The 19,583-nt window shown below is 37.3% G+C and overlaps 1 protein-coding gene across 3 annotated transcripts in view; it reads right to left on the minus strand.

Moving 5' to 3' along the window:
* actn1 (actinin, alpha 1) overlaps positions 1 to 19,583 on the minus strand; it is a 73,562-nt gene that overhangs the window by 9,309 nt on the left and 44,670 nt on the right. For all 3 annotated transcript variants that reach the window (XM_020921945.2, XM_055154355.1, XM_020921944.2), the window contains exons 4-13: positions 18,900 to 18,986; positions 17,344 to 17,431; positions 15,369 to 15,447; positions 14,639 to 14,720; positions 13,704 to 13,789; positions 7,705 to 7,797; positions 6,552 to 6,782; positions 3,733 to 3,880; positions 2,301 to 2,451; positions 1,712 to 1,820 (exon numbers count right to left, since the gene is read on the minus strand). In XM_020921945.2, the coding sequence (XP_020777604.1) occupies positions 1,712 to 1,820; positions 2,301 to 2,451; positions 3,733 to 3,880; positions 6,552 to 6,782; positions 7,705 to 7,797; positions 13,704 to 13,789; positions 14,639 to 14,720; positions 15,369 to 15,447; positions 17,344 to 17,431; positions 18,900 to 18,986 (1,154 nt within the window). The remainder of the gene's footprint in view (positions 1 to 1,711; positions 1,821 to 2,300; positions 2,452 to 3,732; positions 3,881 to 6,551; positions 6,783 to 7,704; positions 7,798 to 13,703; positions 13,790 to 14,638; positions 14,721 to 15,368; positions 15,448 to 17,343; positions 17,432 to 18,899; positions 18,987 to 19,583) is intronic.

Here is a 19,583-nt window from a genome sequence, read left to right on the forward strand (position 1 = left end):
CAATAGAATTATTTTAGAGGTAAAACTAACCTTGTATCGCATGAATTGTCGCACTTTGAGAGACTATTTTCTCAGCAGCAGTGGAATTTTACTCTGCTCTAGTTAGTTGTGATGATGTGAACGTGGCCATAACTGGAACAAGCTTCTTCCTGTGCTTTAAACAAACTATTACCCCGAATTCACACCAGGAGTTGCAGCAGCGCTTAACGTAGGCAGAGCTGTGCGTACGCGTAAATTTCAAAGTTTCAATTTACACCAGAGCGTCAGAGACGCTCCTGCTACGCAGCCTGCACATCTTCTCACTGTTTTCAGACATCACATTTTGTACTTGCTTTTTATCATTTATTTTATGTTAAAGTGTATTAAGTTAGAATGTGTATTAAGTGTATTGTGAATTAAGTGTAAAACTGCAACGCATTTGCGTTTAATGAGGTTTAAATATAATTAACATACATTATGAGCACGATTAAAATATCCGTCCAGGTAATAAGGCCTATACGTTTATATGTAGATACTGAATCCTGCACCGATGGATAAGGGAAAATAGTCGCTGAAACGGGCGAGTTTTAACGTTCTGGAATTTTAAGGGTGGGTCAGGACTAATTCAGGTCTAAACCAGGTCTAAACCAGGTCTAAACCATGACTAAACCCGGACTAAATCAGGTCTAAACCAGGTCTGATCCTGGAGAGAGAGAGAGATAGCGAACCCTGAGCCTCACGGAGCAGGTGTCCGAAAAGCGCGACGGCTGCACGTACCTCTTCTCCAAGCTCTGTACCGGTCCTTTTGCCCGCGGACACTCGGGGCTACACGGAAGGACCTTCGAGCACATTTCGACAGTGAGTCCTGGTTCTGGTTTAGTTCTGGTTTAGTCCTGGGTTAGTCCTGGGTTAGTCCTGAGTCCTGGTAGAATTGGTGTCTGACATTGTAAATCACGTGCGTGTTGTTTACTTCGCTGTCTTGACTTTGTTTAAATTATTTTGAAAGGGCATCGGAAGTTTATTTTGACACCGCATGTTTATTTCCTGTCTTTCCCCTGCTAAAAACCTTGGAGACGCGCCGTTGATGCTGCAAAATTAGAACTCCAACCTATCTCGAGCAGCGCGTCAGCGTCAGACACTCGTTGGACGCGCGTATGACACTGTCGGTGTACACTGTCAGACCGGTTAAAATGGAGTTGTAAAGCAGCGTGTCTGCTGCTCGTGTGCTGTGCTGCTGCGCTTACGCGCCGTTGCGCTTTGGTGTGAATTGGGGGTTACAGAGCCAGTTGGTGCTACGTGATATCAGTCCGCCGCTGCCGAACTTTCTATCAGGAAGTACAACTCCCTGTTGCTGTTCAGACATAAATCCTTCAAATGCAAGGTTGGTTTTACTTCTAAAATTTTTCTATCGACACAGACATTTATGTCGACAGTCTGGTATAATAATAGATTTGCCTCAGATTCTTTGTGGAGTGGGTAAGACTGTTTTTAGTGGCAGGCTAACAGTGGCCATTGACTTGCGCTAGCCTTGCACCAGCGACCTCTGCAAATACAAGGACTGGATGGATTATTTCAAAAAGTCTTCACATATCTACAGTACTCTGGCTCACTAAGAAATGAGGCCCTATGTCCAAAATTCCGAAATGCCCCTTTAAAATATTCATTGCTATGGCAACGGTCCTAGTTTCTCATCCTCCTGAGATCTGTGGATACAGCAGTATCCTGGTCGCACCTGCAGAGCCTCGTTGCGTTTCTGAGTCAGGTTCCCCAGAGCATCCCACTGGTCACAGATCTTCTGACAGCGTGCATTCACACTTGGGGAATCGTAGTAGTCCAACTCACTTCATACAAACAGGCAAAATTATTAGTATTACATCATTATGGTTAACCAAAAACAGCATGTATTATCCAAATGTGTTTTTTCTAGTCTGTAATTGTGTTTATCCATTGGGGTTTGGTTAAATTAATGGCATTAGCAAAGGTGACCCCTGAATAAATGGAAAAATGGAAACCAGAACCACAAAAATAAACAAAAATAAAGCAGTAAATGACTGTTGTATTCACTGTATTTGAATTCAGATCATGGCAGGGATGTACAGCCAAGTCAGTAAGATGAGGGTAAGCGTGCTATGATCTGTCTATAAACTGTCTGCGCACTGACAATAAATAATCACTTAAAGGTGGAGGGTCTGCCATACTGTACTTAAGTCTAAACATTTGCACGGAAAAGGTAGCATCTGTCTATCCCAGTTTGTTTCAGAGTGCTATTACTGTATTATTTTACAAAGTTACTAAACTTAAGTCCATAGTTTGTCTCTTACTTGAGCTCCTGTGCGATGGCTGCAATCTGCTCCACTCTGTCCTGATGCGCCGCCAGGTCGCTCTCAAACGCCTCGTGCTTCTTTAGCAGAGCCTTGATCTCCGACAGAGAGGCCGTCTCAAAGTCCTTCTTCTGCAGCATCTCCTCTTTACCTGCACAGAGACAAGGGATAAGTGCACTGGACCCTAACGATAGACATGTTTCGTATCTTAATCAGACTCAATGGTCAGTTAATGACATAGACAGACAGACAGACAGACAGACAGATAGACAGACAGACTGATAGATAGATAGATAGATAGATAGATAGATAGATAGATAGATAGATAGATACTTTATTTGCAGTGCACTCTGTTCACACAACACATACAAAAGAGGGTCAGAGTTAAAAGACATTTAAAAGAGTAAAATGTTGCAGTAAATGCATATTCGTAAATACATTGATAAAATGTGTTAAAGTGTTAAACAGTTAGAGGCACTGAGATACAGGAGGTGATCCAATTTTGGCAACAAAGCAAATTGGTTGTGTAATTAATGGTAAATGATAAGAAATCCTTACAAATGGTGAGCACTGGGAAGATAGTGTTTGGCTAGTAGTTTGGCTTCCAACTTTAAATTTTGAATATTGATAAGAAGGATTATTTGAAAGTAAACATGTATAATGGGAAGCTCAAATTTAGCAAAATCTAATAAGCAATTAGCTCCTTGAATACTGTACATCTACAAGAAAAGAGAAGTACAAGTAAAGTTTAAAGGAAGTAAATTTTCTGGTGGCAAGGTTACATGGTGCACCTTTTAATTCTTGTGTTGACTTTATTTATAGATAGTGCTGGGAAGTTACCAAATACATGTACCAAGAATACGTGTTTCTGAATATTAATTTGGAGTAACTGCATTCCAGTACAAATCAAAGGAACACATTGCAATACTTCATTGCATGATTTAATATTCAAACTGCACAGTATTAGTGGCAAAAATAAAAACACAGCTCTTGTGATGCATGCAAGTGTGATTTAAACTTCTCCAAGTGATAGGAAATGCTTAAACAACACTGAAACAAACATAAAGCTGCTGATAGATCTATGTTCCTTTTTGAAACTATGATTTAAATGCAACTCCATGTAAAAGTATTCTTCCCATCACAGTAATTTCGGTAAGTAGCCATTTGATTTCTAAAGCTGTGAGGAATTGTATGTTGTGTTAGACTTAGACTAAGACAAACTTTATTGATTCATAAGGGAAATTATTTGGACACAGTAGCTCACAGCATAATTTAATAACAAAGAGAATTGGTATAGTAAATTCTAAATAAGTAGCAGAAATAGCAAAAGACTGATGTCAAATGAGGCAAAATTATATAAATGTATATGTACAAGTAAAAATAAAATATAGTTTAGGGTGTGTGTGTGTGTGTGTGTGTGTGTTTATATTACCTTCAGTCCATGCTTCGTGAATGCTTGCTTTTTGCCTAAACTTCTGGGCGAGGTGTTCGAGCCTCTCCAGTCTGCGGATATCGTTGAGGAGCCACTCCTCGTAGCCCTTCTCCGCCCCCTCCAGGTTGGACCAGGCGTTGTTGATATCCTGCCCACGGTAAATGACAACACTTCAGAGACGGTTCAAACCCTCATGAATGAATAAAAATGTCTGAAACACGCTTCTTCACGCTCTGATCATTTAAAGATGGGGGGTCTCCATGGTTACGGAATTAAACAGCGGCGAGGTGATTGTCCTTGAAATAAATGGGATTTTTAAATTCAATAGGGGATGGATGGGGATGTCTTTGTCCTTGAGGAAAAGGAAGATGAAAATTTCACCAGTTTGATATTTCAGATGGGAAGCATTACAAATATAGGCATCTTGGTGTGACATGTTTTAAAGTTTTCGATTTTGTGTTTTAATGAAAAATGGGCAAAAAACAGATAACGACCGTTTCCCGTTTACATGACTTAAACTGAGATGCTGGACTGAACCAGGACTAAACCAGGACTAAACTGTTTTCAGTCCTGGTCTGGTCCCAGTCTCAGTCCCGGTCTCAGTCCCGGTCTCAGTCCCGGTCTCAGTCACGGTCTCAGTCACGGTCTGGTCCTGGTCTCAGTCACGGTCTGGTCCTGGCCTCAGTCCTGGTCTGGTCCCGGTCTGGTTCCTGTATGGTTCCAGACCTGTTTTAGTCCTGTTTTAGTCCTGGTTCAGTCCTGGTTCAGTCCGACATCGCAGTTTAAGTCACGTTAACGGGATATGGTTGTTATCCGTTTTTTTTCCCCATTATTCACACAAAATCGAAAACTGAAAAAACAAATCGTTACCTGTTTTTTCATTTTGGTTTTGGAGACAAATAATGAAGAAAACAGTTGTTTTTTCATTTTCTTATTTTCGGTTTTATATTGAAAAACGAATGAATGAATGATGCACAGATTTGTCTGCATCTGTCCAAAGCTAAGAATACTCTGTTCCACAGGTGTCAAACATAAGGCCCGGGGGCCAGATTCGGCCCTCCAACACCTTTAATCTGGCCCTCGGCTGATTTTCTACTAAAATATTTTAATTATATTTTCTATTAAAATATTGGTAATTTTCTGCGGTGTTTATCACAGCAGCGTCTCCAGCGTCTCTGTACGTGGCCCCTCCCACAAGAGTAGCACAAATGAAGACTTGTCTTTTTCCAAACGCTCTTAAAGGACAATCGTTTTGACTGTTGACCGTGACACCCTCATCAACAAAATGTCAAACATGAGAAAAGTGGAGCCAAGTGCAGGATTTTACAAGAAAAATTGACTTATTCCTATTTGCAAACAAGTTCATGTTAAAATATTGTGTTGAAATTGTATTTTTCTTAAAGTTTCAGGTTGTTCATAATATTATAATATTTTGTAAAAGAAAGAGTTCATCAATTTAAAAAGATTTCTGTAATAGATTTGTGTTTCTCTGCACAAATATTTGAACTTATTGTTATTTTTGGGGTTTATATGCCATGAGTTTTCTGATCCGGCCCCTTTGGGATCAAAGTAGGTTGGATACGGCCCCCGAACCAAAATGAGTTTGACACCCCTGCTCTGTTCCATCTTGTAATATCAGTAGCAGTAGCTTTCAGGTCAACATCTACCTTTTACCTTTAATTCATGAGAGACTGGCAATTCCAGGACTGAAATCATCCAAATTATTCTTATGAAGGTGTATGAAGTTTAAAAATACAATGGAGCACTTCTTGTATTACCAAATGACATCACAAGGTGGAGCAGAGTGTTTTCTGTTTGAGAGAAGAACTCAACTTAAATATGCAGGGTTTGTTGGTTAAACTTGAATGTGTTAATGGAAAAACACAACTCTAGGTATATTTTTGATGAGAAAACATTATAGCATAGAACAGAAAAAGCATAATATGGGCACTTGGAACTTTGTCCATACTAGCCTATTCCATTTAGTTTCATGTCCAGTTTCCACCTTGGATTAACATTGTTTTAATGTTCAGGTAATACATAATCAGTGTTTATTATTCATATAAATAGCATGTCCTTCCTCTTTACTAGACTGGAAAATTGGCCTTCTTCTTTTTCTAATGCCTCCGAGGATCTTTCTAAGCCCTTGGATAATATTGCATGTTAACATACACAATATGAGACTTATTATGGGATTTGATTATTCCCCTTTCTTGCCCATAAAGTATACGCCTCACAGTGGAGTATTTTAAGTCTTCAGACCCACTTTTATTCTCTGGTTTTTAACGCTTGTGTGGTCCTCTGTATTTTTAATTACTTAATTATTATGATTATTTTGTAAATGTATTTATTGCTATGTTATGGCTTTGCTTTTATTTGACTTTTTTTAGGACTGGCCAGATTAAATTGAGCATTTTTACACTTTGTTGTTTTTGGTAAATGGTCACATTTTTATATACCACCTTCAAGGTACTTTACATCAAGGGACCACTCATCCACACATTCATACACCAGTGTACACAGACACTAGGGGTGAGGTTGGTTAAGTGTCTTGTCCAAGGACACAATGACAGATTTCATCCGAGAGAGCTGGAATCACACCAGCCAACCTGTGGGATCTGACCTGTTCAACCAATGATACTTATATCAGCAGTGGGAGTCAAACCGCCAACTTTCGGATCAGTGGGCAAACACTCTACAAACTGAGCTACTTTAACTTCTTCTGAGCTACTGTTGTTTTTAATGTTATCTTCACATGTGCAGCACAGAAATAAAGTGGGATTTTATACACTCAAAACATTTCAAAATCTTTAACTTACGGACACCATCTTGCCCTCGGACGGCATGAACGCGGGCCGGTTGCTGAGTCTGAGTTTGGTCTGTAGCGTGTTGAAGCTGATCTCCAGTTGGCACTTCTCTTGGACTTTGGGGGGTTTGTGGAGACGTCTGTAGTCCCTGAAGTCCTCTAGTTTCTGCTGCATTGCCTGCATGGTGTTCTCCGGCGTTCGGTTTTCCAGCCACGGGATGGTGTGGCGAATCCACTCCAACAACTACAGTGTTTTTGTGTTTTGTTTTTGTGTTGGTGCAGTGAGGAGTGAGGGTTAAGAGGGGGTGATGAGGTGAAATGGGTGAGGAGAGACAGAGGAGACATGCAAATAAATGGAGAAATTGTGAAAAAGGGAGATTTTGGAAAAGAATTTGTGTTGAAAGTGTAGGAAACAACAGCAACATAAAATATAACATCAGTATCATGATTGTAGAAGTCATTCATAATTACGGTGATTGGGGTAATTTTGGTAATTACTCGGGTTAACATAATAATTTGGTATTGTTAATTATTTGGTGACTAATATAGTTTACAAATAATTAACTTATTTTCAAGGAGTTGACTTTGTAATGATTTATAGTTTATGGCCTGCAGTTGTTGACACTGAATAAATACATTTTGTCATCTTTTTCCATGGGGCATTGCAAGTGATAAGATATATTAGACTGTATTATTTGTCAATAATGTAATAAAGCAATTATTTCTATCCAAGTGATCGCTTCCTAGTAAACTGCTTTCTGTTGGCTTGGCAATAATCGTGAGAGTGTACTGTAGACAGCTCATATCAAATTAAAGTCATTCTAATTTTCACAGAATACAGTGTCTGGACACTTTTGTCCTGAGGGCTGTTACTCGCCTCAAACTGCCCTGAAACTACCTGACGATTCCTCCTGTTAAGATGAACTGATATCTTTGTTTGAGCTATTCTATTGTTATTGTATCTTAACAAATAAAGTTACACTCATTAACTGATTAAGTCAACATAAGCTTCACTCTATTTAAATGTAATATTATTTTTCTATTGGCCAATGAAACCTACTACGGCCTATATAGCCTTAAAGAGCACAGGGGCAGTGGTGACAGGAGCAGAGAGTGGGGCAGATGGGTACAGGGGACAGTTATAGGAACATGGGAGTTGTGCTCACATCACTGGCCAGTTTCTCATAGTCCTCCATGAGCTGCTCGTTCTCCTGGTTCACGGCCAGCACTTTGCAGATCCTGTTGGCTGCTGTCTCCGCCTGCGGCACATCCACAAAAATAAGAAACATATGAAACGGGGCTATTTTTAGACCTTAGCCGTGAGTCACCCACACCAAATATATGACTATTTTGGATTTATGTGCTTTCCTTAAAAAGCAGAGTATAAAGTATGCAGCTAGCACAAGAAATACAAACACTACAAATGCCAGGTTCTCAAACGAAGGTGCACGTACAATTGCCAGTGTTTCTATAAGCTTTTACAATCCAGAATTGGTATTGATTTTATTTACTTGTTCTGTTGTTACTTGAGATAAATAACAGCTGCATAATACATTTGGATCAGGTTTGTCTTATTTTATTTTTGTTTCAAGGAAATAAAATCCTGTTTTCAATCTCTGCACTAGTATCGATTTATATTCGGCATGAACAGATACTTAAAGTTATAGTATCGAAATCAGAAATCAGAACTTAAAAGGCTGGATCAGTGCATTCCTAGTTTTACATCCAGGTTTGAATTCAGTTTAATTTAGTTTTATCTCAGTTTAGACCTGGCTTACAGTTTGCATCTTCTATTGTCCTGAGTTGGTTTCTACATTTGACTTGGAAACTCTTCCTCATTTAACAGTGCGCTGGAGATGTTATTGCTTTTCCTTGTTAAGCTTGATATATTTCTCTTGCCTATTACTTGTTACACAGAGCTTGAGAACCCCTGTTTTGTGTTTATTTGTAGAAGGTTATTTGTATTCAGGTGTGTTTTCTGATGAGATTCTCAATTGAACTATTTATAGCAACAGCCACAATGTGTTTCCTAGATCTAAACACATAAGATGCACTATATCAAGAACTGCTAGAGGAAATAAACAGTGTAATTAAGGAAACAGAACCAAGGCCGAATCAGTAGACTGGCAACACATGAAGAATTAAAAAGTTTTCAGAATAACAAAGCATAAAGTTTCAGAAAAGCTCAGAAATAAACAGAAATTGCAGATAGAAAGTTGCTTGTTCAAATACCACATTTCACTGTAAACTTTTTTATATATATATATATTTATGTGCATTATAAACATTTAAATGGTGTGCAATTATAACGGGGAGCATTTGCCTCATTATCAATTTATTTGTCCAAAACAGAACTGTAAAAATATAGTTTGTGACCAATTACATTTTATTAGAGTGGAATATGCGGTTGCGCTGTGTTATGCAATGTCTCCCTAAAGCTTAATCTTAGACTCCCAACAAAATTTAAATGACAGCTATAAAAACAATGGTAGCATTAGTGGTGAAAATTTTGCAACTAAAATGGTAAACACAAGTCTGAAGATATTGAAAAGCGGTCATAAAAGAGACCACTGAACTAGATCCATTAGTACACAACCTGTCAGCCAACCTCAAGTAACTTGAAAATATCTTCAAATACCAAAATGTGCAGATTAATTTGCCCAGTGTTAAAGGTGCACTGTGTAACTTTTCTGGTGGAGGGTTTGTCATCTGCTTGTCTCCATAGAGATGTTATTGCTTTGTCTGAAATGTTTCACAGTATGCTATTAAACCTTTCTATACAGGTCTCATCTGAGGAGAGGCCAAACAGCTCACAGGCTCAGTCAGAATGCCTGTTTTTCTATGTATATTTAAACTATAAAAGCACCTGTAATTTACCTGTTTAATGCCATACTGTGGAACATTCCAGCCGTAGAAACAAGCAGGTGATGAACCCCCCAACCAAAAGTTACATAGTGCACATTTAATTTCTTCCTCTTAAACCACCAGTGGACTAAAGGACATTTGTTTAATTCAGTAAATATAATTTCATGGTTATCTTATGAGTATTAAGAATAACTGAGGATTTACAGTTTGAGAAGAATCCAGGAAGAATCACAGTGTTTGTGGGATCACTCTTGACAGGGGAAATGGAGACACCAACTGTTCCCCCACACCTCCAGTTTTTATAGTGTCTCTGCCAAATCTATAAAACTAACTGTCTGCTACTGCGTATAAGGAGTGTTTATGGTCCTTACTGGATATTTGCAGATGGTTGATAAGATCATTTCAAAATTGTACATTTAATTATCTTATCTTTATGAGTTTCAGTGTATGAGGTCATGCATTTTTCCACAGGGTGACTCCATTTGATCCAAACTCTTCTCATCTGTTATTCGAAAGCATTGCATCAACATTGCGTAACACACAATTTATTCTTGTGAGCATTAGGTCATGTGATAATGTTGTTACCTCATTAAAAACATAAATAGAATATGTTTTGTTTCATTCACACATGCTGGACTAATCCTTTATTGTCAGTCTGTCTATTTCCAAAACTCAAAATGCTGTTCCACCTTGTCTTTAAGTAGTAGTTTTCACGTTAAAAGCTACGGTTTACCTTTATTTCAGTATAGATTGGCAATACCATATCTGAAATTATCCAAATGATTCTAGTGAATGGAGTTTAAAAACACAGTGGAGCACGTCCTCTATTAGCAAAACATCACAAGGTGGAACATAGTATTTTCTGGTTACACTAGCACTTGTTTGGCTGTTTGGTCATGATTTAGATTTTATAATAACACCTATTTAGCCTTAACATTAAGAATGAGTTAAGTTTATAAAGAATGATTCAGGCTTAGTAATTGCTTAATTAAGTAATCCTACCCGCTTAGTTAAGTAGTTACAAAGCCTGAATCTTTCTTAATAATCTAACTATTTGCTCATTATGAATTTAAGGCTAATTAAAGTGTTTTTTTTTTAAGTGCTTTAAAACTGGCCATGTTAAAATACAGTATAACATTTTCAAGGAGCAGACTAATGACAACATAATAACTTGACTGTTTTGTGATTAATTTGCAAGTACTTCATTATTATTTAGTACTTTGTTGCTCTCACCTTCTGTTTGCCTGAGAAAGCGTGGTAGTAACACGACACATAGGTCATGACGGCCTTCTCATCGGGCCTCAACGTGCTAATGATATCTGCACAAGAGAAGAGCCAAAGGAGCAGAGAGAGGAGAGAGAAACAAGGCAGAGGTAAAAGAGTGCAAGAGACAACAGGGCCAGCAGGGGGCGCAGTCACAGGAGGCAGCACTGAGCACAAGGCATCTGCAGTCTACATGCAGCAAGATCATCAAAATATTATAAGGTACATACTTTTAAAAATGCAAATATCTAGTGAATTTTATGGATACAGCAAATACAACACCAGTTTCTCTCATGCTATGCTAAGATATTTGAAAATTTTGGCCTTTTTTTTTTTTTGTAGCAAACATCTTAAAATGAGCTGTAGTAAGCAGTTGGACTTGAATAGCCTTTTCACTAAATATTTGTTTAAACTTGGGTAATAATTTATTTGTATGTTTGATACATTCATGCATACAAAGACTTGTTTACATCTAAACATACTGAACACACTAATCACAATTCATTTAAGTACGCAAACAAAACTCCAGCAGTGATCAGACTCTTCCTCTGCTCTTTTTCACTTATAAACAGTCACTTTTTGTATTGCTAAATACAGCTGCTTCAAACTGTCTCAGAGGACCCTGTGAGCTGGAGGGCTGTCACTGTAATTACTATATAAACTCATCGCTCACTCAATGGCAGATGTATTTTTGATGGGTCCGTGTGGAATATGCTATTATTATTTATAGTATGAGAACATTAGGGATGTTGAGGGCTGAATAATTAAGATCCATGACTCATTGAAAGTACACTGAAGTCCATTGAGGTCTATTTAGAGACTGACTGATATGTTTTTTTCATGGCCAATGTCAATACCAATGTTTTGACCAATATATCAAACCACATATCACTATTTTAGTTTCTTTCTAACATATATTTATTCCAATTAGGTTTTATGAAGATTGTTAAGAAGCACTCTGGAAACTGTCTTGTTTATAAAATGTGTTATGCAAATAAATTTGGATTAAGAGTTGGTTGAAGGAAGGTTTATTTGGATTATCTTCCTTTTGTTCACGATAATTACTATATCGACTTATCATTCAATATATAAGACAGTTGGAACAATATTTTTTGGAGGTCAGTATTTGTCATGCATACCTTTTCTTTGCACTAATGGGAAATTTGTGCTTATTTTTTTCCGCAATATGATAAGATTTGAGCTACTGATGGTTGAATTATGAACTAAAATTATAATATGATTACTTAAGTGTTTGCAATCTGCTGTTTATTTGTTGCAGCCCAATAATATGTAACAATACTATACATTTAAAGTACCATATTTTCCGCACCATAGGGCGGAACGACTACGCGCCCCACAATCCAGAGCGCCCTATACACGAATCCACTCGGGTGTCCCAGCACGACTTCAGTAAACTACAAAGCCACACCACCCGCAGCGCACCCAAACACGCACGGAGCAGACAGCGACTGCGCAGTGAAAAACAAGTCCCACTGACCCATCCTACTATTTTGTTTCGTTTAAAGTCCGGTGCAGTTTATTTGTGAAAATAGGCCATTCAATGACAGTGCGCCTTATAATCCAGAGCACCCTATAGTGCGGAAAATACGGTACTTTTTGGGGGTATAATTCTGCTTTATGTTTTGCTTTAAGTATTATCATTTATCATCTATATTTACTTCAGCAATATATCTCACTTCAGAATCTGTTATCATGACAGGCCTATTATTTAATTGTCATAAAATAGGTTCAGTTCAGTCTATTACAATATTTTACACAGCTTTTGTAATAGTTTTTTGTGACAGGCCTAGTATGCTGTCATATGTCAAAGTTAACCTGCTTCATCCAGTTATCAAAGTCAATCAGGAGCACGCAAAACAAACACTCCCCCGCTGCACTTGTCTGTTAAAATAAATGCTCCGAACTGAAGGGCCACTTTTCACTCTGTCGTTTGGGTCAAGCTTGAATGTAAACAATAGCAGACCTGTGCAGTTAAGCAACATATTAAAAGAGAGGGCTACATTATAAAGGTCATCTATTTCAGCTTTATTTGCATTGCAGATAACTAAGTCTTTAATGATTGGACTTGCTCCAGGTTGGAGTTTATGTTGAGTGAGAAGGTAAAACAGCTTGAGCCAAAATGGTTGTGAAAAATCAATATCCAGATGATAATTGGTACTAAAATTTGAAGAAAATTCATATGAAGAAGACAAATCTGGACTTTAGTTTTATAGTCTGGATCTAAATCAGCACTATTTTAAGACTACATGATAATATTTTGTGTTAAAAATTCTGTTCTGTTTTCGGAATAATTGTGGTAGGCTATTGAAATCTGTACCAAGACTTTATTACTGAAATCAAGTTTGAAATTGAAAAACTATCCATAAATCACAAGGTCAAATGCACCAAAACTACTTTTACTCACTAATGTTTTCTGTAAAATCACTAACAGCCCACAGGGAGTTTATATTTATGTGATAACTTACAGTAGCTTTTAATCCACACAACTGCATTGTGATTCAATTCATTAATAGCGTAGGATTTAAAAAGCAGATTACAATTCGCTCAATGTAAAAAACATAACTAATATAATGTGAGTTTTGTGTACGATCCCTCAGTCATCCAGGTAGAATCCATGGCAAAAGCAGAAATTCAGTTTGTCAACTAGACAAATGTTTATTTGGTCGAATATGTTTGCAGCTCATCCAAGCTGCTTCTCCAGTTTTGGGTAACTGGACAAAAGTTCATTCGGTTGAAAACTTTTGTCCAGTTGGCAAATTGCATTTCTCCTTTTGCCATAATGTGAGAGGTAACTCGGCCAATTCTCACTAATATTCATTACAATGCAGATTGACTGACAATGCCCTTGTGCTCACTGCCTTTCCCAACTTTCCCATCATGCATTTGGTGAACCATGCTGAAAACACAGTGACTCCTGGAGGAGAGAGAAGGATCATTAGGAGGAAGAACAAGGGAAGGAAGTGAGGAATGAAGGAGGCAGGAGGTAGGGAAGGAGGTAACGCTGCATCCTTGATACCTTCTGGGCCCCGGAGAAGGCGTGGTAGAAACTAGACACGTAGGTCATGATGGCTTTCTCATCCGGACGGGCTGTGCCTACAATGTCTGTGGACGGGACACAGGGGCAGAGGAGGGAGAGGGAGGGGTGGGGAATTGGTGGAGGGGATGTGAGTGGTTAAATAAAGCTTACATCAGTGCACAAACAGGAACAAATGCCATGGGAATCGCTTCATTCAAAACAATCGGATGTAACAGGAAAACAGTATTATTAGAGATGAGAGTTCAGAATGACCTAAAACAGATTTGCATTTATCAAAAAATCTGCCATAATATTGTAACACCTAATAGGTTGACAAAGAAGATAAAAGCAGCACTATGTAACTTTTCTGGTAGACTTTGCCATTTGCTGTTATTGCCTAAAGTGTTTAACAAAGTATGGTATTATTTTAAATGGATCCATCTCCATGGTGGTATACTTTTTTCTTTCTTTTTTCTTTTTTTTAGCAATGAAAAGCCTGTAATTGAATAAAGAAAGATAGATTAATGCTGTACCGCGAAACATTCCTCAGCCCAGAAAAGTTACATAGTGCACCTTCATAAATTAAGTTTTGTAGCACTAAAATTTATTCATTGTGGTAAGTGCTAATCATTGTAATATTAGAGTAGAGTAGACTTGTGTGATTTAAAGTTCAGATAAAAAAACATATGACTTCAACGCTACAATCAGCAGCTGTTTAAAATCGACTGGGCTGATTAAATTTCAATAAAGTTTTAAAATCACATCATGTCCATTACCACGGACACAGGTATTATATTAGAGAGTCAATGCAATGTTCATGCTTTGAATCTAAAACAGCGGCTTTAGACAAAATACATTCACTGCACCACATTTTCTCAAAATTGCTTCTGGAAGGGAGTTTGACGTGATAATTTTAATTTTCTTTTTATGCTCACCTTCTGCATCCAACATTTTGGGGATGTCCAGGTATTTCTCTGCAACATCAAAGGCTGTGTTCAAGTTGGTCATTGGATCGTCCTGCAGCAAGGAAAAAAAACAAAAACTGAAATGTCGCTGAAATGCCCTACAAAAATGCAGAAAACCAATGTTTTTATTTGTTATGTCATGTTTTAATAGATCTATATAAACCATAGACTGTATAAAGAAGAAGATTAAGGGAGCGTTTGGCTCCAGTCAAATGAAGCTCACGAGGCTAGCAGTTATGGGTCGAATTTAGATTAGGAATAGAAATTGATTTATGGACAAAATAGCTAAATAAAATACATAATGACTACACTGTGATGTTAATATAAGTAACCATAAACAAGAAGCTTTTTCAGTTATTTTAAGACAAAAAACTGGTCTTGTCATAAACACCAGACTTCAGCTTTTGCGTTTGATAAATGTTTGATATTATCTCGGCAGGAGGCAAAAGACTGCTGACTATAACTGAGACGAACAGACTGTGTTGTTATTATAATGACTAAACACGGCACTTGAAAATAAGGAATTTATAAACTACTACAGTCTGCTACAGTCTCAACTCTTATAGTAGCAATTCCACCAAATTTTAGATGTACACACAATTATTTAAAAATACTTAGCCCTTCTGGTACTTATATCCAAACATGCTGAAAATGATTTTAGATATTTTGTCTTGTACAGTTACACATGAGAGTGACTGACCTTGCGTAGTTTTCCGTAGTCGATGAGTTCAGGACGGTGTCGGTGAATGAGTGCACAGAAGCCCAAACCATCTTTCCAACTGAAAGAGAAAAAAATCATTAAAAATATAGTTTATTGAACATCCTATATTACACAAAATAGACTCTTGTGGGCTTTAAGCCTGGTTATAATGTTGTTACTTTTTTGAAACATAACTGCACTTGTGTTTTGTTTCATTCACGCGTATCAGAATGTTCTGTTTCACCTTGTGATATAATATAGTGGTAATTTTATAGTTAGCAGCTACCTTTTACCTTCTGTTCAGGAGAGATTGGCAATTCTGGAGCTGAAATTGTCCAGATGATTCTAGTGAAGGTGCATGGAGTTAGAAAACACAGTGAAGCACCTCCTGTATTACCACATGACATTGCAAGGTGGAACAAAGTGATTTCTGTGTGAGAGAAGAACTCTTGCATCTTTAACATGTGTGAATGAAACAAAACAAAACTCCAGGTATGTCTGTGTTCATTTAAATGTAGTTGGAGATACACAAAAGATGTTCAGAGAGAGAATTATTTTACCTAAATCTATATAATATTCTTGTGTGTATTTTGTAGTATTGGTCCTAATACTTTCTAGTACTCACAGTTGAGACAAAAACAAGGAGAGAACCAGAGCATAGTGTTGTGTTTTGTCTACATATCACTTAGACTGTTTATTTTGTGGAGAGTGGGTGGACAACCTATTGCAGTAAATTACAGAGAGAGAATACTAAAACATTGCCCATCTCTGCTTCTTTAGAGACAGAGGAGAGGTTTTGAAGGCAGAAAGATGCTCTCAAACACAAATATAAATCAGATGAAAGCTTCGGTGGGGGCAGGGGAGCAGGGCCAACCTCACCTCAGCCTGTCCTGACCTTCTGCTTTCATCCCCCTCAGAGGAGCACAGTGGGCAGCTCCACATCATTTACTGTGTTCATGTGTAACACGGATACAGGCACTTTAATGCCACTCACAGTGAATATCATATGAGTAAGACTGGAGGAAATGTTTTATACAATTCATGATTTTGGCCTCGCTATTTATGATTTATGTTATTTAATATTTTTGCTGTCACTGTAGCACTGTTTTTGGCACAATAGCTCCTCAAGAAATGTAACTTTCCAGCACTTGGCCCTTTTTTGTCCATTTCAAATGTAAAAACATGGGGGAAAAACATCTCACGAGATAATTTTTGTCACGTGTGCACAATGTTGAGCAATTTTGTCTCACGAGATCTTGTGGTATGGGAACTTGGCCCATCCTCAGCTATTTGGTCAATTTTCTCAAATGAAAAACAGCAATTTTATTCAGCATAAAAACTGCTAACCCCTGTCGTGTAGTTCTGTCCAAGCATGTGTCTTTTATCAGTTTGTTAGTTCATATTCATATAGTTATTTCAGTCTTATTTCCCTAAAGTTTTGCAGAGTTATTTCAGTCTTTTTGTATTGTTCTTGGACAATGTGTTTAAAATTTGAACTTTGAACAAAATCCTATTGTTAAAACATACAACGCAAATCTCATCACAATGTTTGTCAGAAAAATCACAATTACATATTTTTCCCAAATTATTTGATCTTTCTTTCTAATAAGAAAAGTGAAACATGAGTGTCACAATAGTAACTTGCTGGCATATTAACTTGAAATGTAAGATGTGAATGAACAAGATTGGAATATTGACAAGAAATTGTGAAATGTAAGCATGTCTATTCATACTTTGTAAAAGAGAACATAAATAAGGCATGTGTTTAAACCACAGTGGCATACATGGTCCATATTAAATCCTGCTCCAGTGTGAAAGCAGCACCTGGTTTTGACTCTGGGCACTTAAACAAGTCAAACAGAGAGTGAGTTTCCACTGCACTGTAAAACACCTCCAACTATAATAGCCTCATTTTCTCTCTATCACACTCGCACTGCAGAGGTATGTGAGTGGGGTTATGAAGCTAAAATCAAACCTGATGTGAAAGTTCTGGATGTTGACGTTTTTGTACGGAGCTGTCTTCCTCTGGCACCACAACAGAAGACCCTCTTTGGCCGATGTCTCTGAAAATAAAACATTGCAGTATAAGAATCAGGATACATGCATTATTTATTACTGATTTAAGTTTAGATTCAAGTGTGTCTTATATAGATTCGTTCCTTTAAACATTTTCATCTCATAGTCTCAGCTTCCTGCTATATGAAACATTTTGTGGACTTTTTTCCATTCAAAGGATACGTTTTAAATGATTAATCATGATAGCAATAGTTTCATTTTTCATCATTCTCAACCCATACCCAAACTATGTAATCCTTTATTGAAGTTTTTTGGAGTAATGGGGATTGATGCAATATCCTGTTACATAGGCCTGTCACGATGATTACTATATCAACTTATCGTTCAATATATGAAAACTGGAAGAATATAATACCGTGTCTCTTTGCACTAATGAAAAATTTTTGATTCGTTTTTGATTATATTATAAGATTTGAGCTGTAGAAGGTTGAATTCATAACTTACCAATAACAAACCAAGTACTAATTGTGTTTCATTCTACTATTTATCTATTGCTGCTCATGGTTTCAAACAATATTGTACATTTGTGGTTTGAATCTGCTCTTTGGTTTTTGTGTCTGTGGCATAAATTAGTTTCCGTATTATCGTTTATCATTTATATTTACTTCAGCCGTCAAAATGTGTTATTGTGACAGGCCTGCTTTGACATTATAAAAAGATTCATTGCTTTGGCACAGCAAATGTAAAAATCGTTGATGAAATTGCTACTATTAAAATGGCATCAATTGTCATTTTGTTAATTACTGTATATTTTTCAGAGGATAATTAAGGAAAAGTGCAAGCTGATTGAAGTTATAGTTCATGGTTGCCCTTTTCTTGCATATCCGTTCTTGAATACTCCAAGCACTATAAGTCATATTTTTTAGTTTAACGCTGTGTTCAGATGACTTCATATGCAAAACCAGCCAAGTATTTAACAATTGTGTGACCCAAAATTAAATACAAAAAGAGCCAGCATCTGTGAACCTGGAAAGCAACCCATCTGAGGGATTAACTGCTCCTTTGAAGCTCTTTGATCTACTCTCACTTAATCCTAGTTTAGCGTCAGATTAGCAACAAGGTAAAGAGAGTGAGCAGTATGTTTATCAGATGTGCGTTTTCTTTGCTGAGTTGGACAAATGCTACACTAAAGCTAACTAAAATGAATTTCTAAGCAGTAGCCTAACTAAGCCTGGTTTTATTCACTTTAATAGCTCCTGACACTTCAATTGGATTACACTTTAAGTACATTAAATACATTCACCAAGACTATGAGCGTAACTTATATATTTACATTTGTATAGACGAAGCTACATTCTTATTCAAATCAATGGCAATGATCCCTGATGTATACACTGTGTAGCTGGCGAGCGTGCAGTGGTGAGGTAAATAGGTCAAAGAGGGGTTTTTCAATTGCAAATGTTGCTTTTTTAGAGAAAAAGAAGGAAGTGTGTGCTGAGGAGAAGGAGAGAGGACCTTCCACAGAGATGTCTTGGATGGCAAAGCGAAGGATGATGGTCCAGATCATTCCCAGGGTCATTTTAGCATTCCCATCTACAATCTCTGCAGGAAGAGAAAAACATATGTAAGATTTATTATGTACTGGTACCAAGGAATTAAAATCACGTATTGTATGGTTAATGTGCAAGTATAACGTGCAAAAAATGGCTAATTGGCAAATATTATTAATAGTCCAAAGTGTTGACGCTGATTAAAAGATTTGGTATTGATAATAGGGCACAAACTCAACACAGAAACTCAATGCCTATTTGAATTTAAAGGTGCTCTATGTAATTTTTGTATTGGGGGATCCGTTAGCATCTTGTCTCTGGGATATATTATTGCTTTGCTTTGAAATATTCCACCGTACAGAGTTAAATTTGTCTATCTTGCTTATACAGAAATACATGTATTTTATTGCTAAAAATATGTTGAGAATTATGCATTCTTACAGTAAAGGCTTAACAGTGGAACATTTCAGGCAACACAAATCCACCGTGATGGAGACATGTACGTGGCAGATCCACTACCAAAAAAAATCATCATGCATCATTAAGATAAAATTCAAATGGAATAAAATCCTCAACCCATAACTGCTCATTACTGCTCATAACTGCTGCATCAATATAAACCGTGCAGTTTTAAATCTATGAGAAATCC

The sequence above is a fragment of the Boleophthalmus pectinirostris genome, unplaced genomic scaffold (assembly GCF_026225935.1).
Source record: "Boleophthalmus pectinirostris isolate CB_2022bp ecotype Guang Dong unplaced genomic scaffold, ASM2622593v1 HiC_scaffold_10, whole genome shotgun sequence".
In the NCBI taxonomy this organism is placed as follows: Eukaryota; Metazoa; Chordata; class Actinopteri; order Gobiiformes; family Gobiidae; genus Boleophthalmus; species Boleophthalmus pectinirostris.